Here is a 25312-nt window from a genome sequence, read left to right on the forward strand (position 1 = left end):
TGTACTTTGTCAAATGCTTTTTCTGCATCTATTGAGAGGATCATATGATTCTTGTTCTTTCTTTTGTTAATGTATTGTATCACGTTGATTGATTTGCGGATGTTGAACCAGCCTTGCAGCCCAGGGATAAATCCCACTTGGTCGTGGTGAATAATCCTTTTAATGTACTGTTGGATCCTATTGGCTAGTATTTTGGTGAGAATTTTTGCATCCATGTTCATCAAGGATATTGGTCTGTAATTCTCCTTTTTGATGGGGTCTTTGTCTGGTTTTGGGATCAAGGTAATGCTGGCCTCATAAAATGAGTTCGGAAGTTTTCCTTCCATTTCTATTTTTTGGAACAGTTTCAGGAGAATAGGTATTAATTCTTCTTTAAATGTCGATAGAATTCCCCTGGGAAGCCATCTGGCCCTGGGATTTTGTTTCTTGGGAGATTTTTGATGACTACTTCAATTTCCTTAGTGGTTATAGGTCTGTTCAGGTTTTCTATTTCTTCCTGGTTCAATTTTGGTAGTTGATACATCTCTAGGAATGCACCCATTTCTTCCAGGTTATCTAATTTGCTGGCATAGAGTTGCTCATAATATGTTCTTATAATTGTTTGTATTTCTTTGGTGTTGGTTGTGATCTCTCCTCTTTCATTCATGATTTTGTTGATTTGGGTCATTTCTCTTTTTGATCAGTCTGGCCAGGGGTTTATCAATCTTGTTAATTCTTTCAAAGAACGAGCTCCTAGTTTCGTTGATCTGTTCTACTGTTTTTTGGTTTCTAGTTCGTTGATTTCTGCTCCGATCTTTATTATTTCTCTTCTCCTGCTGGGTTTAGGCTTTATTTGCTGTTCTTTCTCCAGCTCCTTTAGGTGTAGGGTTAGGTTGTGTATTTGAGACCTTTCTTGTTTCTTGAGAAAGGCTTGTATTGCTATATACTTTCCTCTCAGGACTGCCTTTGCTGTATCCCAAAGATTTTGAACAGTTGTGTTTTCATTTTCATTGGTTTCCATGATTTTTTTTAATTCTTCTTTAATTTCCTGGTTGACCCATTCATTCTTAAGTAGGATGCTCTTTAGCCTCCATGTATTTGAGTTCTTTCCGACTTTCCTCTTGTGATTGAGTTCTAGTTTCAAAGCATGGTGGTCTGAAAATATGCAGGGGATGATCCCAATCTTTTGGTACCGGTTGAGACCTGATTTGTGACCTAGGATGTGATCAATTCTGGAGAATGTTCCATGGGCACTAGAGAAGAATGTGTATTCCGTTGCTTTGGGATGGAATGTTCTCAATATGTCTGTGAAGTCCATTTGGTCCAGTGTGTCATTTAAACTCTTTATTTCCTTGTTGATCTTTTGCTTAGATGATCTGTCCATTTCAGTCAGGGGGGTGTTAAAGTCCCCCACTATTATTGTATTGTTGTCAATGTGTTTCTTTGCTTTTGTTATTAATTGCTTTATATAATTGGCTGCTCCCATGTTCGGAGCATAGATATTTACATTTGTTAGATCTTCTTGTTGGATAGACCCTTTAAGTAGGATATAGTGTCCTTCCTCATTTCTTATTACAGTCTTTGTTTTAAAATGTAGTTTGTCTGATATAAGGATTGTCACCCCAGCTTTCTTTTGGTGTCCATTAGCATGGTAAATTGTTTTCCACCCCCTCACTTTCAATCTGGGGGTGTCTTTGGGTCTAAAATGAGTCTCTTGCAGACAGCATATTGATGGGTCTTGTTTTTTAATCCAATCTGATAGCCTATGTCTTTTGATTGGGGCATTTAGCCCATTTACATTCAGGGTAACTATTGAAAGGTATGAATTTAGTGCCATCGTATTGCCTGTAAGGTGACTGTTACCTGTATGTTGTGTGTGTTCCTTTCTGATCTTTGCTGCTTTTAGGCTCTCTCTTTGCTTAGAGGACCCCTTTCAATATTTCTTGGAGGGCTGCTTTCGTGTTTGCAAATTCCTTTAGTTTTTGTTTGTTCTGGAAGCTTTTTATCTCTCCTTCTATTTTCAATGACAGCCTAGCTGGATATAGTATTCTTGGCTGCATATTTTTCTCGTTTAGTGCTCTGAAGATATCTTGCCAGTCCTTTCTGGCCTGCCAGGTCTCTGTGGATAGGTCTGTTGCCAATCTAATGTTTCTACCATTGTAGGTTACATATCTCTTCTCCTGAGCTGCTTTCAGGATTTTCTCTTTGTCTCTGAGACTCGTAAGTTTTACTATTAGATGTCGGGGTGTTGACCTATTATTATTGATTTTGAGAGGGGTTCTCTGTGCCTCCTGGATTTTGATGCCTGTTTCCTTCCTCACATTAGGGAAGTTCTCTGCTATTATTTGCTCCAATATACCTTCTGCCCCCCTCTCTCTCTCTTCTTCTTCTGGGATCCCAATTATTCTAATGTTGTTTCGTATTATCGTATCACTTATCTCTCGAGTTCTGCCCTCGTGATCCTGTAGTTGTTTCTCTCTCTTTTTCTCAGCCTCTTTATTTTGCATCATTTGGTCTTCTATATCACTGATTCTCTCTTCTGCCTCATTTATCCTAGCATTTAGTGCCCCCATTTTTGATTGCACTTCATCAATAGCCTTTTTGATTTCGACTTGGTTAGATTTTAGTTCTTTTATTTCTCCAGAAAGGGTTTCTCTAATAACTTCCACGCTTTTTTCAAGCCCAGCTAGTATCTTTAAAGTCATGATTCCGAACTCTAGGTCCGACATCGTACTAATGTCCGTATTGAGTAGGTCCCTGGCTGACGGTACTACCTCTTGTTCTTTTTGCTGAGGTGATTTTTTTCGTCTTGTCATTTTGTCCAGAGGAGAATAGATGAATGAGAGAACAAAATGCTAACAGGTTAACAACATCCCCAGCAAATATACTGTATACAAATCAGAAAAGATCTGAAACCAGGGGAAAAGAAAGGGAAAGAAAGAAAAAAGAAAGAGAAAAAAAAGAAAAAAAGATAAAAACAAAAACAGAACAATACAAAAAAAGCAGAATATGATCAAATATGATCAGGCTAATGCATAGATCAGTGCCCCACACTAGATTTTGGGCGTATTTTGGTCTGTTAGAAAAAAGTGCCTCCTAAAATTTTAAAGGAAGAAAGACATATATGTACAAAATAAGGGTTGATACAATGAAGGGATGGAAGATGACTGTAAAGATGAAAATTATAAAAGATTTTATAAAAGGACTTGATAAGATAAGAAGTTGTTTGAAAAAAGAAAGAAAATTTAAGAAAAAAAAAAAGAAAAAGGGAAAGAATGTGATCAGGCCGGAGACTAGAACAAAGCCATACACTAGTGATTTTGGGTATATTTTGATCTGTTAGAAGAAACTGTATCTCAAAATTTTAAAGAGAGAACAACTTATATATATATGCCAAAAATAAGGGTAACTACTATGAAAGGATATAATATGACTCTAAAAATGAAAAATAAATTTTTTTTTAAAAAAGGATTGATAAGATGTTGGTTGAAAAAGGGAAACAGAAAAATAAAAAAAACAGTTAACAAAAATTAACTTTGATGAACTAATGAATCATGGTAAAAAAAAAAAGCCATGAATTCTATGTGCAGTATTCCCCTACCGCTGGAGTTCTCCCGTTCTCCTTGATCGGTAAACTTGGTCTTGGCTGGCTGTTCGTGCTGATCTTCAGGGGGAGGGGCCTGTTGTTGTGGTTTCCAAATGTCTTTGCCGGAGGCTGAATTGCCCCGCCCTTGTCCCTCCCGGCTAAGCAAGCTGCTCGGGTTTGATCTCATGAGCTTTTGTTCCCTGCAAACTCTCGGTACAGCCTTGGAGGACAAGGGCATAAATGGTGGCCTCCCAATCTCCACCCGGAGGAGCTGAGAACTCGGGGCCCCACTCCTCAGTGCGCCCCCAGAGAAAAGCAGTCACTCCCGTGTCCCCGGTCTCTGGCCGCACTCCGTGCTCACCCGGCCTGTGACCGAGTGTTTCTATCTCTGGCACCCGACCCCGTGTGGAGTCTCCAAACCCAGCAGATCCCTGCGGTGCGTTCCCCCGCCGCTCCTCCCCGGGAAGGAAAGGAAGTCTCCCCAGCTCTGCCGCTTGTTGGGTCCCTGCTGGAGGAGCAGTGGCCCGACTGGACCGCGGATCACAGTTTATGGCAACCCCGAGCTGAGAGCCCGCGCCTCCGCTCCGTCTCTGCAGCCAGCTTCCCTGCTCCGATACCTGGGAGCTCTGGCGCACTCAGGCACCCCCGGTCTTTCTGTGACCCCGAGGGTCCTGAGACCACACTGTCCCGGGAGGATTCCACCCCCTGCTTAGCCACTGCAGCGACGTCCCTCAGCCGAGCCAACTTTTAAAAGGTCCGACTTTGTGCTCCGCGGCTCTATCACTTGCCAGAAGCGGCCGGCGGAGGCCCCTCCCACGCCATCTATCCTCCCGAATATCGCCTCGGATTCACTTCTCCGCATGTCCTACCTTCCAGTAAGTGGTCGCTTCTCTGTTCAGAGAGTTGTTGCTACTCTCCTCTTCAATCTCCTGTTGAGTTCGTAGGTGTTCAGAATGATTTGATCCCTATTCAGCTGAATTCCTGAGACCAGACGAAATCTAGGTCTCCTACTCCTCCCCCATCTTGCTCCGCCCCCACAATGGGGTGTCTCTTATTGTAACATAGAATTCCAGGAATCAAGGAGGTGATAAAGTGGCAACCATGAGTTTGGGAAGACCTGCTACTCTTAGGAGACCTGTTGCTCTACCCTTGATTCTACAATGGCTGCCAGGCAGATCACTCCACCACTGGAGCTGACCCATCCCATGGCCAAAGCGAGAGCATTGACATGAATTGCCAACACTCTTCCTTGGTCATATCTTCCCAGTAGGTAGCATTGGCATGGCCACAGAGATAGGAGCTCCCAGAGCCCCCAGTGGCAAAGGACTGCCTTACCATCATACCCTTCATGAGCACTGAGTACACCTGTCCTCCTTCTTGGGGGTCCCAGCCCACAATGATGATTCCTACCATCAGGTCTTCTCAGTATCAGGAACACATCTCCTTAAAGAGACTGGCTGCCTTTTGTACCAGCAGAGGCTCCTTCAGCTCAATACTGTGGAAATAAGCTGATAAGTGACAGCATCAGCTATGGCCTGGGTATCAGGTGCTGAGTCTGAGCAGCAGCAGAAAATACAGTCATAAATAAGTGTCAAATTGTCAGTCACACAATTGGCAATGTAGGACTTAGTTGTTGTTCTGGAGTCGCTCCCAGAACCACACCCCCATCAAATTGTTTGGCCATGACAGTGGTCCCTATGGAGACTTCCTGGCTTTCCCAGTGTGGGGTAATGGCCTCTGGACCACAGTCTGGTGTGGCCTGCTCCTCCAGTGGCTACTAGGGTGGTTGCCATCTTCGTCCTCTGGTATTGCCACTATTCATATACTTTTTAATACTTTGTTTTTTTTAATATGGTGCATCATGTTGGTTGATTTGCATCTGTTGAACCATCATTGCATCTCTGGAATGAATCTCACTTGATAATGTATTATTCTATTAATGTTTAATCCAATTTGCTAATATGTTGTTGAGGATTTTTACATCTATATTCATCAGAGATAAGGCCAGATACATATTTTTGTAGTTTTTCTGGGTTTGGTATCAGGGTAGTACTTGCCTTTTAAAATAAGTTTGGCAGTGTTCCTTTCTATTCCATTTTTTTTAATAATGTGAGATGACAAGTATTAACTCTTCTTTAAAAGATTGATAGAATTAACCATAGAATTAATCATGACGGGCTTCTGTTCATTGGGAATTTTTTTTTTTTGATTACTGAATCAATTTCATTGCTAGTAATTGGTCTATTCAGATTTTCTATTTTCTCATGATTGAGTCTTAGGAGATTCCATGATTCTAGAAATTTCTCTATTTCTTCTAGGCTGTCTAATTTCTTGGCATATAATGATTCAAAGTATTTTTTATTTTTTTTGTAATTCTGTGCTGTTATAATTTCTCCTCTTTTATACTGATTTTTTAAAAGATTTTATTTATTTATTTGAGAGAGAGAGAATGAGAGATAGAGAGCACGAGAGGGAAGAGGGTCAGAGGGAGAAGCAGACTCCCTACTGAGCAGGGAGCCCAATGCGGGACTCGATCCCGGGACTCCAGGATCATAACCTGAGCCGAAGGCAGTCACTTAACCAATTGAGCCACCCAGGCACCCTATACTGATTTTTTTTAATTTGGGTTCTCTCATGTTTTTCTTAATGAGTCTGGCTAAAAAATTGTCAATTTTGTTCATTTTTTCAAAAAAAATAGCTCCTAATTCCATTGATCTTTTCTATGTATTTTTAGTCTCTGTTTTATTTATTTTTGCTCTGATCTTTATTATTTCCTCCCTTCTATTAACTTTGGTCTTTGTTCTTCCTGGTTTTTTTTCTAGTTCCTTTAAATGTAAAATTAAATTGTTTATTTGAGATTTTTTGTTTGTTTGTTTCTTAGGTTAAGCTTGAATTGCTATGAACTTTTCTCTTTAAACTGCTATATCCCAAAGATTTTGAAATTTTATATTTTTATTTGTCCCAGGTTATTTTTTTTATTTCCTCTTTAAGTTTTTCACTGATCCATTGGTTGTTTAATTGCATGTTGCTTATTCTCCATGTATTTGTTTTTTTTTTCCAGTTTTCTTCTTGTAATTAATTTCTAGTTGTAAACCATTGTTGTTGGTAAAGATGTTTGATTTGATTCCAATTTTCTTAAATTTAGTGAGACTTGTTCTGTGACTTAAAATGTGATTAATACTGAAGAATGTTTCATGTGCACTTGAAAATAATATGTATCTTGCTGTTTTTGGTGTAATGTTCTGTATATAAGTCTATCTGTTCTAATGTGTTGTTGAAGGCCAATTTTTTATTGAATTTTTGTCTGGATGATTTATCCATTGATGAAAGTGGAATATTAAATTCCTTTACTATTATTGTATTGCTGTCTATTTCTTTATTTCTCTTAATATTTGCTTAAGTATTTAGATACTCCTGTATTGGGTGCAAAGATGTTTACGAATGTTAAAACTTCTTTTTGAATTGACTCCTTTGTCATTATGTAATGCCCTTCTTTGTCTTTTGTTAGTTAAGTTTTTAACTTTTTTTGTCTGATTTTAAGTATTATTACCCTAGTTTTCTTTGTCTTTCTATTTTCATGGTATATTTTTTTATCCACTCCTTCATTTTAGTTTATTTTATTAAAGTTTGAGGTGAGTGCCTTATAGGCAATATCTAAGATATTTTTTTATTTTTTTATACATCCAGCACACCCTATGTCTTTTGATTGGAGAATTTAGTCTACTTATATCTAAAGTATTATCAATTGGTAATACTTATTGCCATTTTGTTCTTGTTTTCTAGCTGTTTTTGTAATTCCTTTCTCTGTTCCTTTCTACTCCTCTTTCTCTCTTCTCTTGTGGTTTGATTTTTTTCTTTAGTATTATGTTTAGATTACTTTTTCATTCTCTTTTGTGTATTTAGTATAAGGTTCTTTGTTGTTGTTTGTTTTGCTGCTTTCTGTTACTGTGAGGTTCATATGAAATATCTTAGGTATACTACAGTCTCTTTTAAGTTGATATAAACTTTGTACACATTCCAAAGCTTTATATAATTACTCATCCCACCCAAAAATATTTTTGAAGACACATTTTACATCATTTTATGCATCCCTTAGCTAATTATTGTACTTTAATTAATTTTACTACTTTTGTCTTTTATCCAAAATACTTACTTTATAAATGGTTGATCCACTAATTTATTATTTATTTATCCTTTCTGGTGAGATTTCTATTTATTATGTTTTGTATTATTCATTAGTGCCTGTTTTTTTAGCTCAGAGAAGTTACTTTAGCATTTATTTGAAGGCTAACTTAGTGGTGATAAACTCCTTTAGTATTTGCTTATCTGGAAAATAATTTGTAAATCCCTTAATTTTGAATAATAACCTTGCTAGGTAGATAATTCTTGGTTTGCGATTTTCCTCTATCAGCACTTTGAATATGTAATGCTACTCCTTTCTGGCCCATAATGTCTCTGTTGAAAATTCTGAAGCCTTAAGGGTTTCCCTTGTAGGTAATAAGTTGTTTTCCTCCTGCTACTTTAAAAAGTCTTTCTTTATCGTTAAATTTTACAATTTTTAAAATATGCCTCACTGTATTTCTCTTTGGTTTCATCTTGTTTTCTTGTCCCTGATTAGAGATGTCTATTAATTCCTTATATATATTTATGGCCCTTTATTTTTCTTTTTCCTATTCTGTTTTATGTTGTCTCAGAGGTCCTTTACAGTATTCTCACTTCCTTTATTTTTTTAATTTTATTATCTTATATTAATCACCATATATTACAATATTAGTTTTTGATGTAGTGTTCCATGATTCATTTTAGTGTATAACCCCCAGGGATCCATTCACTATGTGCCCTTTTTAATACCCATCACCAGGCTAAAGTATCCTCCCGCCCCCTCCCCTCTACAATTCTCTGTTTCTCAGAGTCCATAGTCTCTCATGGTTCGTCCCCCCCCCGATTCCCCCCCTTCATTTTTCCCTTCCTGCTATCTTTTTTTTTTAACATATAATGTATTATTAGTTTCAGAGGTAAAGGTCTGTGATTCAACAGTCTACACAATTCACAGCACTCACCATAGCACATACCCTTCCCAATGTCTATAACCCAGTCACCCCACCCCCCCAACCCCACCACTTCAGCAACCTTCAGTTTGTTTCCTGAGATTAAGAAATCCTCATATCTTTGAGATGGTATGATACATGTTTTTCTCTGATTGACTTATTTCACTCAGCATAATACCCTCCAGTTCCATCGAAGTTGTTGCAAATGGCAAGATTTCATTCCTTTTGTTGGCTGCATAATATTCCATGTGTATATATATATATATACCACATATTCTAATCCATTCATCTGTCAATGGACATCTTAGCTTTTTCCATAGTTTGGTCATATAGGCATTGCTGCTATAAACATTGGGGTGCATGTACCCCTTCGGATACCTACATTTGTATCTTTCAGATAAATACCCAGAAGTGTAATTGCTAGGTCATATAGTAGCTCTGTTTTCAACATTTTGAGGAAATTCCATAAGGTTTTCCAGAATGGCTGCACCAGCTTGCATTCCCACCAACTTTATAGGAGGGTTCCCCTTTCTCCACATCCCTGCCAACATCTGCCATTTCCTGACATGTTAATTTTCACCATTCTGACTGGTGTAAGGTGGTATCTCATTGAGGTTGTGATTTGGATTTCCCTGATGCCCAATGATGTTGATCACCTTTTCATGTGTCTATTGGCCATTTGGATGTCTTCTTTGGAAAAATGTCTGTTCATATCTTCTGCCCATTTCTTGATTGGATCATTTGTTCTTTGGGTGTTGAGTTTAGGAAGTTCTTTATAGATTTTGGATACTAGCCCTTTATCTGATATGTCATTTGCAAATATCTTCTCCCAATCTGTCCGTTGTCTTTTGGTTTTGTTGAGTGTTTCTTTGCTGTGAAAAAGATTTTTATCTTGATGAAGTCCCAGTAGTTCATTTTTGCCCTTGCTTCCCTTGCCTTTGGCGATGTTTCTAGGAAGAAGTTCCTGCGGCTGAGTTCGGAGAGGTTGCTGCCTGTTTTCTCCTTTAAGATTTTGATGGACTCCTGTCTCACATTTAGGTCTTTCAACCATTTGGAGTCTATTTTTCTGTGTGGTGAAGGAAATAGTCCAGTTTCATTCTTCTGCATGTGGCTGTCCAATTTTCCCAACACCATTTGTTGAAGAAACTGTCTTTTTTCCATAGGACATTCTTTCTTGCTTTGTCAAAGATTAGTTGACCATAGAGTTGAGGGTCCATTTCTGGGCTTTCTCTTCTGTTCCATTGATCTATGTGTCTGTTTTTGTGCCAGTACCATACTATCTTGATGATGACAGCTTTGTAATAGAGCTTGAATTCCGGAATTGTGATGCCACTAGCTTTGCTTTTCTTTTTCAACATTCCTCTGGCTATTCGGGGTCCTTTCTGGTTCCATACAAATTTTAGGATTATTTGTTCCATTTCTTTGAAAAAAGTGGATGGTATTTTAATAGGGATTGCATTGAATGTGTAGATTGCTCTAGGTAGCATTGACATCTTCACAATATTTGCTCTTCTAATCCATGAGCATGAAACGTTTTTCCATTTCTTTGTGTCTTCCTCAATTTCTTTCATGAGTATTTTATAGTTTTATGAGTAGATTCTTTGCTCCTTTGATTAGATTTATTCCTAGGTATCTTATGGTTTTGGGTGCAATTGAAAATGGGATTGTCTCCTTAATTTCTCTTTCTTCTGTCTTGTATGTGTATAGGAATGCCACTGATTTCTGTGCACTGATTTTATATCCTGCCACTTTACTGAATTCCTGTATAAGTTCTAGCAGATTTGGGGTCGAGTCTTTTGGGTTTTCCACATAAAATACCATATCATCTGCAAACAGTGAGTTTGACTTCTTCGTTGCCAATTTGGATACCTTTTATTTCTTTTTGTTTTCTGATTGCTGTGGCTAGGACTTTTAATAATATGTTGAATAGCAGTGGCGATACTGGACATCCCTGCCGTGTTCCTGACCTTAGGGGGAATGCTCTGTTTTTCCCCATTGAGAATGATATTCGCTGTGGGTTTTTCATTGATGGCTTTTATGATATTGAGGTATGTACCTTCTATCCTTATACTCTGAAGAGTTTTGAACAAGAAAGGATGCTGTACTTTGTCAAATGTTTTTTCTGCATCTATTGAGAGGATCATATGATCCTTGTTCTTTCTTTTATTGATGTATTGTATCACATTGGTTGATTTGTGGATGTTGAACCAACCTTGCAGCCCAGGGATAAATCCCACTTGGTCATGGTGAATAATCCTTTTAATGTACTGTTGGATCCTATTGGCTAGTATTTTGGTGAGAATTTTTGCATCCATGTTCATCAGAGATATTGGTCTCTAATTATCCTATTTGATGGGGTCTTCTGGTTTTAGGATCAAGGTAATGCTGCCCTCATAAAATGAGTTTGGAAGTTTTCCTTCCATTTCTATTTTTTGGAACAGTTTCAGAAGAATAGGTATTAATTCTTCTTTAAATGTTTGGTAGAATTCCCCTGGGAAGCCATCTGGCCCTGGGCTTTTGTTTGTTTGGGAGATTTTTGATGACTGCCTCAATTTCCTTAGTAGTTATAGGTCTGTTCAGGTTTTCTATTTCTTCATGGTTCAGTTTTGGTAGTTGATACCTCTCTAGGAATGCATCCATTTCTTCCAGATTATCTAATATGCTGGCATAGAGTTGCTCATAATATGTTCTTATAATTGTTTGTATTTCTTGGTGTTGGTTGTGATCTCTCCTCTTTCATTCATGGTTATTTATTTGGGTCTTTTCTCTTTTCTTTTTGATAAGTCTGGCGGGGGTTTATCAATCTTGTTAATTCTTGCAAAGAATCAGCTCCTAGTTCCATTGATCTGTTCTACTGTGGATTTTTTTTGTTGTTGTTGTTGTTCCTTTTTCATTGATTTCTGCTCTGATCTTTATTATTTCTCCTCTCTTGCTGGGTTTAGGCTTTATTGGCTGTTCTTTCTCCAGCTCCTTTAGTTGTAGGGTTGCGTTGTGTATTTGAGACCTTTCTTGTTCCTTGAGAAAGGCTTGTATTGTTATTTATTTTCCTCTTAGGACTGCCTTTGCTGCATCCCAAAGATTTTGAACAGTTGTGTTTTCATTTTTATTGGTTTCCATGAATTTTTTTAGTTCTTCTTTAATTTCCTGGTTGACCCATTCATTTTTCAGGAGGATGCCCTTTAGCCTCCATATATTTGAATTCTTTCCTACTTTCTTCTTGTGATTGAGTTCTAGTTTCAAAGCATTGTGGACCAAAAATATGCAGGGAATGATCTCAATCTTTTGGTAGCGGTTGAGACCTGATTTGTGATCTAGGTTGTGATCTATTCTGGAGAATGTTCCATGGGTACTAGAGAAGAATGCGTATTCTGTTACTTTGGGATGGAATGTTCTGAATATATTTGTGAATTCCATTTGGTCCAGTGTGTCATGGAAAGTCTTTATTTCCTTGTTGATCTTTTGCTTAGATGATCTGTCCATTTCAGTGAGGGGGGTGTTAAATCCCCCACTATTATTGTATTGTTATCGATGTATTTCTTTGCTTTTGTTATTAATTGGCTTATAGAATTGGCTGCTCCTATGTTAGGGGCATAGATATTTACAATTGTTAGATCTTCTTTTTGGATAGACCCTTAAAGTATGATATAGTGTCCTACCTCATCTCTTATTATAGTCGGTGTTTTAAAATCTAATTTTTCTAACATAAGGATTGCCACCCCAGCTTTCTTTTGGTGTCCATTAGCATGGTAAATTGTTTTCCACCCCCCACTTCAATCTGGGGGTGTCTTTGGGTCTAAAATGAGTCTCTTACAAACAGCATATAAATGGGTCTAATTTTTTTTTATCCAATGTGATACCTGTGTCTCTTGATTGGGGAATTTAGCCCATTTACATTCAGGGTAACTATTGAATGATATGAATTTAGTGTCATTGTATTGCTTGTAAGGTGACTGTTACTGTGTATTGTCTGGGTTAATTTTAGGCTCTCTCTTTGCTTAGTGCACCCCTTTCAATATTGCTTGTAGGGCTGGTTTTGTGTTTGCAAATTCCTTTAGTTTTTGTTTGGTCTGGAAGCTTTTTATCTCTCCTTCTATTTTCAATGACAACCTAGCTGGATATAGTATTCTTGGCTGCATATTTTTCTGATTTAGTGCTCTGAATATATCATGCCAGTCCTTTCTGGCCTGCCAGGTGTCTGTGGATATATGTGTTGCCAATCTAATGTTTCTACTATCGTAGGTTACAGACCTCTTATCCTCAGCTGCTTTCAGGATTTTCTCTTTGTCTCTGAGACTTGTAAGTTTTACTATTAGATGTCGGGGTGTTGACCTATTTTTGTTGATTTTGAGGGGGGTTCTCTGTGCCTCCTGCATTTTGATGCCTGTTTCCTTCCCCAAATTAGGGAAGTTCTCTGCTATAATTTGCTCCAATATACCTTCTGCCCCTCTCTCTATTTCTTCTTCTTCTGGGATCCCAATTATTCTAATAGTGTTTCATCTTATGATATCACTTATCTTTCCAATTCTTCCCTCATGATCCAGTAGATTTTTACGTCTCTTTTTCTCAGCTTCTTTGTTTTCCATCATTTGGTCTTCTATATCACTAATTCTCTCTTCTGTCTCATTTATCCTAGCAGTTAGAGCCTCCATTTTTTATTGAACCTCATTAATAGCCTTTTTGATTTTGATTTGGTTAGATTTTAGTTCTTTTATTTCTCCACAAAGAGTTTCTCTAATATCTTCCATGCTTTTTTCAAGCCCAGCTGGTACCTTTAAAATCATCATTCTGTACTCTAGTTCTGACATCTTACTAATGTCTCTATTGATTAAGTCCCTGACAGTTGGTACTTCTTCTTGTTCTTTTTTTTGAGGTGATTTTTTCCATCTTGTCATTTTGTCCAGAGGAGAATAGATGAATGACAGAAGAAAATGCTAACAGGGTAACAACAATCCCAGAAAAATATACACCAAACAAATCAGAAGAGACCTGAACCTGGAGTAAAAGAAAGTGAAAGAAAGTAAAAAGAAAAAGATAAAACAAACAAACAAAAAACAGAGTGTAATCAAATATGATCAGGCTGGTGCATAGATCGGTGCCACACAGTAGATTTTGGGCATATTTTGGCCTGTTAGAATAAAGTGCCTCCCAAAATTTTAAAGAAAGAAAAACTTATATATGTACAAAATAAGGGTAAATACGATGAAGGGATGGAATATGAGTGTAAAGATGAAAATTATAAAAGATTTTATAAAAGGAATTGATAAGAAGTTGGTTGAAAAAAGAAAGAAGAGGATTTATTTTTTTTAAAGATTTTATTTATTTATTTGAGAGAGAGAGAATGAGAGATAGAGAGCACGAGAGGGAAGAGGGTCAGAGGGAGAAGCAGACTCGCCGCTGAGCCGGGAGTCCGATGTGGGACTCGATCCCGGGATTCCAGGATCATGACCTGAGCCGAAGGCAGTCGCTTAACCAACTGAGCCACCCAGGCGCCCGAAAGAAGAGGATTTAAAACAAAAGAGGAGAGAATATGATTAGGCAGAAGACTAGAACAAAGTCATACACTAGAGATTTAGGCTATATTTTGGTCTGTTAGAAGAAACTGTATCCCAAAATTTTAAAGAGAGAACAACTTATATATATATATACCAAAAATAAGATTAACTATTATGGATAGAATATGACTTTAAAAATGAAAATAAAAAAGATTTTTTTTTAAAAAAAGGATTGATCAGATGTTGGTTGGAAAAGGGAAAAAGAAAAATTCAAAGAAAAAGAAAAAGTAAAAAAAGAAAATTAAAAATATTAACTTTGAAAGAATGAAGAATCATGGGAAAAAAGCCATGAATTCTATGTGCAGTGCTGGACTTCTGTCATTCTCATTGTTCCGTAAACTTGGTCTTGGCTGGCTGTTCTTGCTGAACTTCTGGGTGAGGGGCCTGTGGAGTGGTTCTCAAAAGTCTTTGCCAGAAGTGGAACCACCCCGCCCTTGCTGGGGGCCGGGCTACATAATCTGCTTGGGTTTGCTCTCGGGAGCTTTTGTTCTGTGTAAGCTTTCCTTACAGCTTTGGAGGATGAGAGTGAAAATGGCAGCCAGCCTCCCAATCTCCACCCTGGAGGAGCTGAGAACTGAGGGTCCCACTCCTCAGTGAGCCCCCAGAGAAAAGCAATCAATCACTCCTCTCTCCCCAGTCTCCGGCGGCACTCCGAGCTCACCCAGCCTGTGACCGAGTATTTCTATCTCTGGCACATGACCCCATTTGGGGTCTCCAAACCCAGCAGATTCTTGTGGTGCGCTCCCTTGCCACTTCTCCTGGGGGGAGGAACGGGAATCTCCCCCGATCTGCCTTGTTGGGTCTCTGCTGGAAGAACAGTGGCCTGACTGTGCCATGGATCCCGGTTTATGGCAACCCCTAGCTTAGAGACCACTCCTTGTCTCCATCTCTGCAGCCAGCTTCTCTGTTCCAATACCTGGGAGCTCTGCCACACTCAGGCACCTCCAGTCTTTCTGTGACCCTGAGGGTCCTGAGACCACACTATCCCAGCGAGGGTTCCACCCCCGGCTTAGCCACTAGAGCGACGTCCCTCAGCAGAGCCGACTTCTAAAAGTTCTGATTTTGTGCTCTGCTGCTCAATCACTTGCCAGTAGCAGCTGATGGAGGGCCCCTCCCCCACCATCTATCTTCCCGAATATCACCTCGGATTCAATTCTCTGCAAGTCCTACCTTCCAGAAAGTGGTAGCTTTTCTGATCAGAGAGTTGCTGCTATTCTTTTCTTTGATCTCCTGTTGAGTTCATAGGTGTTCAGAATGTTTGGATCCTTATCTAGCTGAATTCCTGGGACCAGAAGAAATTTAGGTATCCTACTCTTCTGCCATCTTTCTCCTCTAAATCTCCTCACTTCATTTAATTATTGTTTTTTTTTTCTTTTTGTGCTCTGACTTGGTGTTTTCCATTGCTTTGTCTTCTCAATCACAAATTCATAATATTTTATCCATTGTGCTGTTGAAACCCTCTAATGTATTTTTCAGTACAGTTATAATTTGTTTGGTACTTTCTTATATTTTCTATTACCTTGTTGAAGTTCTCACTGTATTAATCTATTCTTCTCCCAAGATCAGTGAGTATCTTCATGATCATTACTTTGAATACTTTATCAGTTAGGATGCTTATTTCCACTTCATTAAAGTTTTAATTTTGGGGATTTGCCTTATTCTTTGGTTCAGAACATATTCCTCTGTCTCATCATTTTGGCTATCTGTGTTTGTTTTGTATTAAACAAAATGGCTACCTCCCTCAGTCTTGAAGAAGTCTTGTGTAGGAGCTGTTCTGTATGGTCCAGAAGTATAATTTTCCTTGGCCGCCAGAGCCAGGTACCCTATGGATGCACCTCTTGTGGGTTGAACATACCCATGGAGGTCACAGTTGCTGCACAGAGATGGTGGAGTTTGAGGCCTTTGTGTGACCTGTGTGTAGCTCAGTCCCTGCACAGGGAGAGAGTAATTTGAGCCCCTTGCTTATCTCATTGTAGCTTGGTCTCTGTGTCAGTTAAGTAGGGCTTGGAGCACTCATTTTTCCAAGTTGTGGCTAGTCTGCTGCAGAGGGAATATGGGTCTAAGGGCATTTGTCCAAACTGATTGTAGTTCATTCAGTGCATGGGTTGGTTAGGGGTCAAGGCAATTGCTAACCCAGTTGTGGCCCTTCCACTGCATTGTGATGGCAGGATGTGGGGCCTTTTTCTGCTTAATTTTGGCTTGGTTGTGTGGGGAGTGCTGGGCTTGGGGTACTTGCCTAGACTGGTTGTGCCTTGTTCTCTGCATGGGTTAGGCAGGGCTTGGGCACTCATCTGGCCCTATTATAGCTTGGGTTCCTTGCATGGTGGGTGGAACATGGGGCACTCAGACATCCTGGTTACAGTGCAAGATGGACAGCACAAGCCCTCTGGTGCTAGCAGCCTAGAGGAAGAGCATCAAAAATGGTTCCTATTGCCTTTTCAGCAGCAAGTTGAAGTGAGATTGCAAAAAATGACATCTTCCAGTGCTTCTGCTCCATGATAAAGTCCAACAGGTTTCTGCCTCTTTGGAAGCTGCTTAAAATTAGTAAATAGTTCTTTGTCACTTATGGTCTAGATACTTTTCAATCTCTTGCTTTGATGATATCAGGACAAGTGGGTTTCCACACAAATCCTTTAAGAGTGGGATCTTTGTCCCCTATAGTTCCATGATTCTCCTGGTCTTAATTTCTATTGATTTTTCAAAACCAGACATTTTGGGGTATCATCTCTCTGGTGCTAGCTCCCAAAGTTAGGATGACTGATGATTAGGTATAATCCCTTCACTCCTCAAGGGAGAGTTCCATACTTTTGGGATTCCTCCTGATTGTTACCATCTGTGAGGTAGTCCTGGGCAAGACCATTTATCTGCTCCCTTACCCTTCTTGATGTGTCTCTTTGTCTTTTTTTGGAGGCAATGTTTTTCTAGTTATCAGGTCCTTTTCAGGGGAAAATTGTACCATATGTAGCTGTACATATTTTGTGTTCATGGGACAAGATGAATTTAGGGCTTACCTATGCTACCATCTTGAACATTCCTCTAGTTTTTTTTTAAGTGTTCTTTTAATGGTCCCCTGTAATTACATATACCAGATACCATGGCTTCGTTTCCACCCTTAACCCCTTTTGACCTCTTGCACTCATTGGAAATGTGTCTCCTCCCTTAATTTCCCCTCAATTTCAACTACTATGGTTTTCTTTTTTCTTTTCTTTTCTAACTACTATTTATCTATCTGCATTTCTGGCACTTCTTCCTCTCATGTCCAACTCAATTGTTTATGGTTCAGTTCTTGGTTCAGTTATTCCACTTTTCTCTACATATTGTTCTTGAGAGAATTCATCTATTATTAAGGCTTCAATGTTCACATCTCTAGGTATTTCCAAATCTATATCCTTAGAGTATTTTCCCATCCATACTCTTATCTGCTATCTTCTATATTCAACCAATTTCTAAGTTGCAGAGAACAGGAAAAAAATGGATTTGAGTCATAACTTCACTGTTATGTAGCATTTTTTAAAATTTGGATTAAGTTATCTGGAAATAAGAATAATAGTACCTAACCTATGCAGTATAACAAATTGTTTTTAGGTTCAAATGAAAGAGTATGTGAAAAGGTTTTGTAAATTCTAAATCACTATATAAATGTAAGACTATTACTGTTACTACTGCTTTTACGTCTTAATTTCTATTTCTCTCATTTTCTTATGTAATTGTTTGTCCCTCTATACTTATTTTCTTCAAAGCTCAACTTCCCCCTATAAACACTGTAACACTTATATTGTTATTTATAGGTTGAGTTAATGTTAATATTGTCTTTGAACCAGACTGAAAGCACTTCAAGGACAGGATGAAAACTTTTCTATTCATCGTAATGCCCAGAACATTGTTTGGCATTCATGAGATGTTTAATAAATATTTTTGAGAGATTAACTTTGAGATATTATCAGGACAATTTATGATTTTGTTATTTTATAGGTTGGAATTTTATGTTTAGAATAAGTTGTGGTATTCAATAGAATTACCCATGTTTATTTGTTTCCTATGTCAATAAATATTTCTTGAGCAAATGTTCTGTTTTAAACACTGTTCAAGATGATGGAGATACCCAGACACATGCTTATTTCTGCCACAGAACTTAAAATATTCCCTCATAAAATGAGGATGCCAGTAGCTTGTCTTGAAACTAGTCTTCCTTGAAAATAGGAACATTCAAAATATCACATAAGTATTCTGCTTTTACATTCTTTTTTAATTTGCTTTATTCCTGAAAACTAGAAAAGTAGGCCTTCAGAAAAGCATTTCATAAATTTTAACATTATTTAAGATGAAAATGATGATAAAAAAGAATACACACAAAGGAATATTACTCAGTTATAAAACAGAATGAAATCCAATGGCATGGATGGAGCTAGAGTGTATTATGCTAAGTAAAATAAGTCAGGGAAAGACAAATACCATATGATTAAAATCCACATGTGGATTGAGCAAAGGGAGGAAAAATTGTCAGAGAGGCAAACCAAGAAAGAGATTCATAACTATGGAGAACAAACTGATGGTTATCAGAGGAGAGGGGGGTGGGAGAATATGTTAAATAGGTGATGGGGATTAAGAGGCGAACTTGTGATAAACACCAGGTGTATGTAAGTGTTGAATCACTAGATTGTACAAATGAAACTAATATTACACTGTATGCTAACTAACTAGAATTTAAATAAAGACTTAAAAAAGAATAGAGAATTCTCTTCTCTTGATAATAGCTATCTATAAAAAACTTATAGAAAATTTCATACTTTCCCATTAAGTCAACACACATTAAGATCAAGAATAAGGTTACAATACACCAAAGATGTCTTTGATTCTTCTTTTCTTCACAACTTTTGTTGGATCTGATTAACTCAAAAAATATCTAAAATATGACCACCTCTCATCAACTGCTACCAACTTGGTCAGCCACTGTTATATTTCTTCTGTAGAAAAAGTACATCACAACATGTCACTCCTCTGCTTAAAAATTTCAATGAAGGGATGCATAGCTCCTTTTGGGAGTGATTGAAATGTTCTGAAACTTGATTGTGGCAGTAGTTTGACAAGTATAGATATGCATTTATATATGTGAGATATGTATATATAAACTCAGCAAGTTATCCATTTAAATGGATGCAGTTTATTGAACATCAATATAATTAATAAAGATTATGTTTAGGATTGACAGTGTTAAATTAAACCTAAGAGAAACAAACTAACTTGCAAAAAAAAACTTTAATATTTCACCATGTCACTCAGAATAAGTGTCAAATTTCCACAATTGCCAACAAAGTCCTAGACAACTTTCTCTCTGATCTCATCTTATTTTCCTCATCATCAATCTGACCTAGCCCCTTTGGCCATCTTGCTGTTCCTAGAACATCCCAGGAATATTATTTAGGTTCTTGCCCTGATATACCCCTCTACATAGAATATTATTTCCTTAGATTTACACATGGCTAATTCTCTCCTTCAAATATTTTCACAAATGTCAATTTCTCAAGGAAGCTAATATAACAAATTATTTAAAATTGCAGCAAACTCCACCCCCTGCACTCCAATCCTTACCTCATCTATTTTTTTCTATAGAATTTGCTACCTTCAATTGTATAATTTAATTATGTTTATTGTGTATATCCTCTAGTAGAATGTAATCTCTGTGAGGGCAAAACTCTTTGTTTTGTTCACTAATATATCTCAAATTCTGAAGAGTGTGGGTGGCACTCAATATTTATTGAATAAGTAATTAGTATAACATTTATTAGAAAATTAGCAAGAAATTTATAAAAAAAATGGGCAGTTTTAAAAATCCAGATGATACTGGATAGTGTAATTTTTAGTGTGCCCAGTTCATTTATTCATTCATTCATTCATTCAAAAAGGGTAAAAAAAAAGCTATCTGTCAAAAGACTATCTATCAAGGTGATATTTTACCTGGGTCATGAAGGATAAGAAATATTTTGAAAGGCAAAGACAGTGGGGAAGTTTCTATCCAAGAACACCCAACCAGTTAATAAAAGAGACAGTCTATGAAATTACATCCCTAGATACAAAAATAACAGAATGATATTGAAAGATGATATTAACTGAAGTAAAACACAGAATTTCCAAGCAGAATCCAAAGTGAATAGTGAGAGGGACACAGGGTTGTCAACTGACATAGTAAGCATAATGGAAGTCTACGGGGCATAAAAACAGCAGAAGGTTGTGATGCTTCTACATGAGCTTTTTTTTTAAATTCTAAACTATAAATTGAATGGAAAGAAGGCCTTTGATTTTTTAATAATGGAGTTTCAAAAGATTTTTTCTTGCCTATTGTATAACTGTTGATATGCTGTTGCTTTGCTGTGCTTCAAACATACAACTACTCTGCCTATCTCCCCTCACTCACCATTAGTTTTGATTTCTACTTGTTGACATTTGGATGTCAAGAGCAAACTCGGATTCTAAGATCTCCCTTCCTTAGACAATGTTTCATTTTCTGGAAAGTTCCAGAAACTCAAAATTCTTTCCTGTATGGAAAAAATTCCACCACTAACTTATTATTACCTGAATTGTCAAAATAATTTCCTATTAAGGTATTACAAGCTTAATTTTGATTACTGTCTTAATTCAGGTTGCTATGACAAATACCATAGACTGGGTGGCTTAAACAACACATATTTCTCACAGTTTGGCAGCCAGAAGTCCACAGTTAGGGTACAAGCATGGTTGAGTTCTGGTAAAGAAACTCTTCTTAGGTTTTAGACACCGCTTTCTTGATGTATTCTCGCATGGCATAGAAAAAGCTCTGGTCTCTTCATTCCCTTACAAGAGCAACAATCCCATCATGGGGACTCTACCCTTATGACCTCATCTGAACTTAGTTACCCCCTATAAGTCTCTATCTCCAAAAACCATCACATTGAGGATTAGGGCATCAAAATATGAATTTTAGGAGAACACAAGTATTCAGTCCACAGCAGTTACTCTTCAAGTGTTAACTACAGTTTAACTGAAACATTTAAAAAATCTAAAGGGGCACCTGGGTGGCTCAGTCAGTTAAGGGTCAGACTTGGTTTCAGCTCAGATCATGATCTCAGAGACCTGAGACCGAGACTTGCAGCAGACTGCTTGTCCCTCTCCCTCTGTTCCTCCCACCTCTCTCTCTCTCATAAAGAAATAAAATCTTTAAAAAAAATTCTTAAAGCCAAAATGTAAATGAATGAATTTCAAATGTTTGGATTTGGGGTAATGTGAAATGCTTTAGAAAGTGGCATTTCTTTTTTTTAATTTAATTTAATTTTATTATGTTATGTTAGTCACAATGTAATGTAATGTAACATTATAATGATGTTACATCATTAGTTTTTGATGTAGTGAAACAATGAATCGTAGAAAGTGGCATTTCTAGTGCCTCTCCCAAATCACAATGTATAAATGAAAGTTATCCCACCTATATTTAAGGCTTGACACAGTTAACATTTCATCCTAATTATTTGGGAAGCATCATGATGTAGAAAAAAATACTGAACTGTAAATCAAGAGTGTTAGTGATATGACATGTTTCTGAAAGTAAAAGATACTCATAAAAAATGGCCAAGAAATAGAAATATAATTTATACAGGAGGAAATAAATAAGTATAAGAAACAAAATTATTAAAAAATATTGACCATGGTTAGTAATCAAAGCAATCTTATGAGATAATTTCTCATTTAATAATGAAATAAAAATAAAATGATATATACCTAAAATATATATTAAACATTTTATATGTATTATATATGTAAAATATCTTACATGTATATCTTACATACTTTAGGGATGGTGGCACATTTATTCACTGCTGACTGCAAAAGAGGAACAGTGTAAACTGATTCAACCTTCCTCTAGAATTATATGGAACTATGAAGGAAGAGTCATAAATGAGGCAATACTATTTGACTAATAATTTCAATACTTAAAATGTAATAAAAATATCAGCAGAAGGAAAAACAAACTCTAGGAACAAAGACTGATTGCAATACTGTCTATAACAGAAAAACTTTGGAATTAAGTTAAATGTATACAATTAGGAGAATGGTTTAGTAAAATATAATAGATATAATAGTATGCATTCATTGAAATGCTAATTATAAAACCTTGATAATTAAAGGGAAAAGTTAAGAGACTGAAATAGGAAAGAATACTATGGGATCACAACTAAGCAAAAATCTGCATGTTTGTGAACAAAAATAGACAGTGATATGCAAATATGAATATACTTACATTAATGTGGTAGAATTTGGAATGACTATCAGTTATTTTAAATATATTTTGTGTTTTTATATTATATTATTAATTTTAAATGTTCTAGTCCTTTAAAATAGTTGTGTGAGATCTTTGACACATAATGTACATCGATAGGACTTGGTTCCTACACAAATGCTAGTTGTAGGATGAGTATTCAGTACTTTTCATCTTTTAATGAACATTAGGATCACTCATGGAAGTTGTTGAACATGCAAATTGCTAATTCCATCTCAGACTTTGACTTGGTAAGTCTGGGGTAGGGTTCAGGGACCGGCATTTTTAATAAGAAATAAAAATTATATCCAAGTTCCCTTTCACCTTTGACATTATGTGTTTTGGTGTGGTCTCTCAAAAAACAGGAACTCTCTATAATTAAGATAAATAAAATTTCCCTTTTTCTTTTCTTTTCTTTCTTTTTTTTTTTACTTTATTTCTCAGCCTGAAGCAAAGTGGATTCATAAGCTGCTTTAAAAAACAACTGAGCACTTGGTTTCACAGAATGGCCTTACCACAGTAAATACTGGCTACTCTCAGATGAGCATTTCTACTTCTGTGGAACTGTAATAAATAAAAACAAGTCTTCCATGAGTCCCAGGAGCTGATTTTTCATGTAATTTATAGAGGTGATTTTAGAGTTATATGTTTTATTTATTAAGTGCTTGAACTACTCAAGCCAAATTGTTGTAGCATTTCACCCCATGTTCTGAAACTTTAATTTGGAAACCATATCTGAGTTTAGGTGAAAACTTAACAATCTTCCTTCGGATACCCTATCATGTTTTGTTTTATCTATCTTTTACTTAGCATTAAGAAAAAGTAAACAAAGAATGGAGGGAAGGAACCAGATATCTTATGCCCTTAAAAGAAATAGAGGGCTATAGGGGCACCTGGGTGGCTCAGTCGTTAAGCGTCTGCCTTTGGCTCAGGTCATGATCCTGAGGTCCTGGGATCAAGTCCCACATCGGGCTCCCTCCTCAGCGGGAAGACTGCTTCTCCCTCTCCCACTCCCCCTGCTTGTGTTCCTGCTCTCACTGTGTCTTTCTCTGTCAAATAAATAAATAAAATCTTTAAAAAAATAGAGAGCTATATGTAGACAGTAACCGCCAATTCCTCCATACATATACAGACCTCTAAATGTAATCATTTACATTTAGACACTTTTTTTTAGTTTATCACTTTACTTAATAATAAGCTGCAAGTTACCCTGAAAGAATAATGCACATTTGTCAATTATTTTACATTTTCCAGAAATATGCTTGTCACATTTATTCCTGAGAGCAGGAAAGGGGGTGGAAAGAAAGATGATATATTGGATAGATGGATAGATAGATGATACATGATAGATAGGTAGATAGATAGGTGATAGATGATAGATAGATGTCTTAGTCTGTGTACAGACTGATATAACAAAAATACCATAAACTGGGCAGTGCATAAACAACAAAAATTTATTTCTCACAGTTCTGGAGGCTGCGTAGTCTGAGATGAAGGCATCAGAAAGTTCAGGGTCTTGTGAGAGCCCACTTTCTGGTTCATAGACCTCCTCTCTCACTTACATAATGGAAGGGGACTAGGGAGCTCTGGGTCCTCTTTTATAAAAGCACTAATTCTATTTCTGTGGGCTCTACTCCCCCAAAGCCTCAAAAGGTCCTACCTTTGGGGTATTAGGCCCCACCCGAATACCATCACATTGGGAATTAGGATTTTAACATATGAATTTTGGGAAAACACAAACATCCAATCTATTGCAATGATGAATATACAGATAGAGGTATAGACAGATATAAATATGAAGACCTTCTTCATTGCATCCAGTCTGCTTTCTGCCTTTTGTTATAATCTTGACTTCTATTTACTCAGATTTCAGATCCAATTTGTAAAGAGGTGTCATTTTTCTAACCCATTTGATAACCTTACACATGTCCTAAATGACACATAAAAGTTTTTTTATTGCAACATTGTAAATAAGAAAAGTTTAAAAACAATCCAATTGTTTGTTAATAAATGATTGGTTGAATATATAACAGTACTTCTTTGCAATGGAATGACATGTGAATGTGAAAAGGGATAAAGGAGCTTTATGTAGTGGTATGGAAAGATCTCTAACTTAAGTTTTAGTGAAAAAAAAATCAAAGTGAATAACAGAGTATATGCTGTATGAGCTATGGTATATTTTTAAAAAGCAGGAAAAGAAAATGTGTGTGTGTGTGTGTGTGTGTGTGTGTGTGTGTGTATTTACCTGTCATTGCTTAAAGAAACTCTGGAAGGAAACAAAATAAAATAATAAAAACAATTACCTATAAATAACAAGTGATGTTGGAGAAATAAATAAATGAGAAACAGGGATGAAATTTGACCCAATACTGATATTCAGCCAGTATACAAGGATAGATCTATAATTATTGGTAAAATACTTACAAAACAGTTGGTAAACGGCAGCTACACAGTTCACCCTCCACCTCCACCTGAAATGTCTTTTTGGCCTTCTCCCCTAGAACACTAGTGATCCTCCAGGAATTCAAAGCTAAGGCATAATGAAAAGTGTAAAATACTCATTAAGGGAAACTGGTGAAGACTAAAAGAGAAAAGGAGAAATAGTAGGTAGGGAGAAACTACCATGCAGTTCTGATCCACATTAAAGGAGAAAGAAAAAAGAAAGCTGGGAAGGAAGAACCTCAGACTATGCTCAGAGAAAGGCTCAACCAGGCCAATGAGGAGTCCCAAACAAATACTGCTCTTTAGAGGAGTCTGTTGTTAAGTAATATCCTGGACTTGGTATCCCCACAGTGCTAAATCACTAGCTGGCAGCAATCCAGTGAAAGAGTAGCCCTGGCTTACACACTGGTGAATCTCA

The 25312-nt window shown here is 37.1% G+C and overlaps 1 protein-coding gene and 1 pseudogene across 1 annotated transcript in view; one reads left to right on the plus strand and one right to left on the minus strand.

The window, feature by feature from the left end:
- CYLC1 (cylicin 1) overlaps nt 1-23036 on the plus strand; it is a 121834-nt gene extending 98798 nt beyond the window's left edge. Inside the window, exon 6 of the mRNA XM_025879549.1 lies at nt 22897-23036. Coding sequence (XP_025735334.1) covers nt 22897-22929 — 33 coding nt within the window. The 3' untranslated portion in view covers nt 22930-23036. The remainder of the gene's footprint in view (nt 1-22896) is intronic.
- On the minus strand, nt 4642-5358 carry LOC112829974 (proteasome subunit beta type-6 pseudogene; annotated as a pseudogene).
- Nucleotides 23037-25312: the final 2276 nt, after the last annotated feature.

This window comes from Callorhinus ursinus, unplaced genomic scaffold (genome assembly GCF_003265705.2).
Source record: "Callorhinus ursinus isolate GAN/ISIS: 27379988/994484 unplaced genomic scaffold, GSC_fseal_2.0 scaffold40, whole genome shotgun sequence".
In the NCBI taxonomy this organism is placed as follows: domain Eukaryota; kingdom Metazoa; phylum Chordata; class Mammalia; order Carnivora; family Otariidae; genus Callorhinus; species Callorhinus ursinus.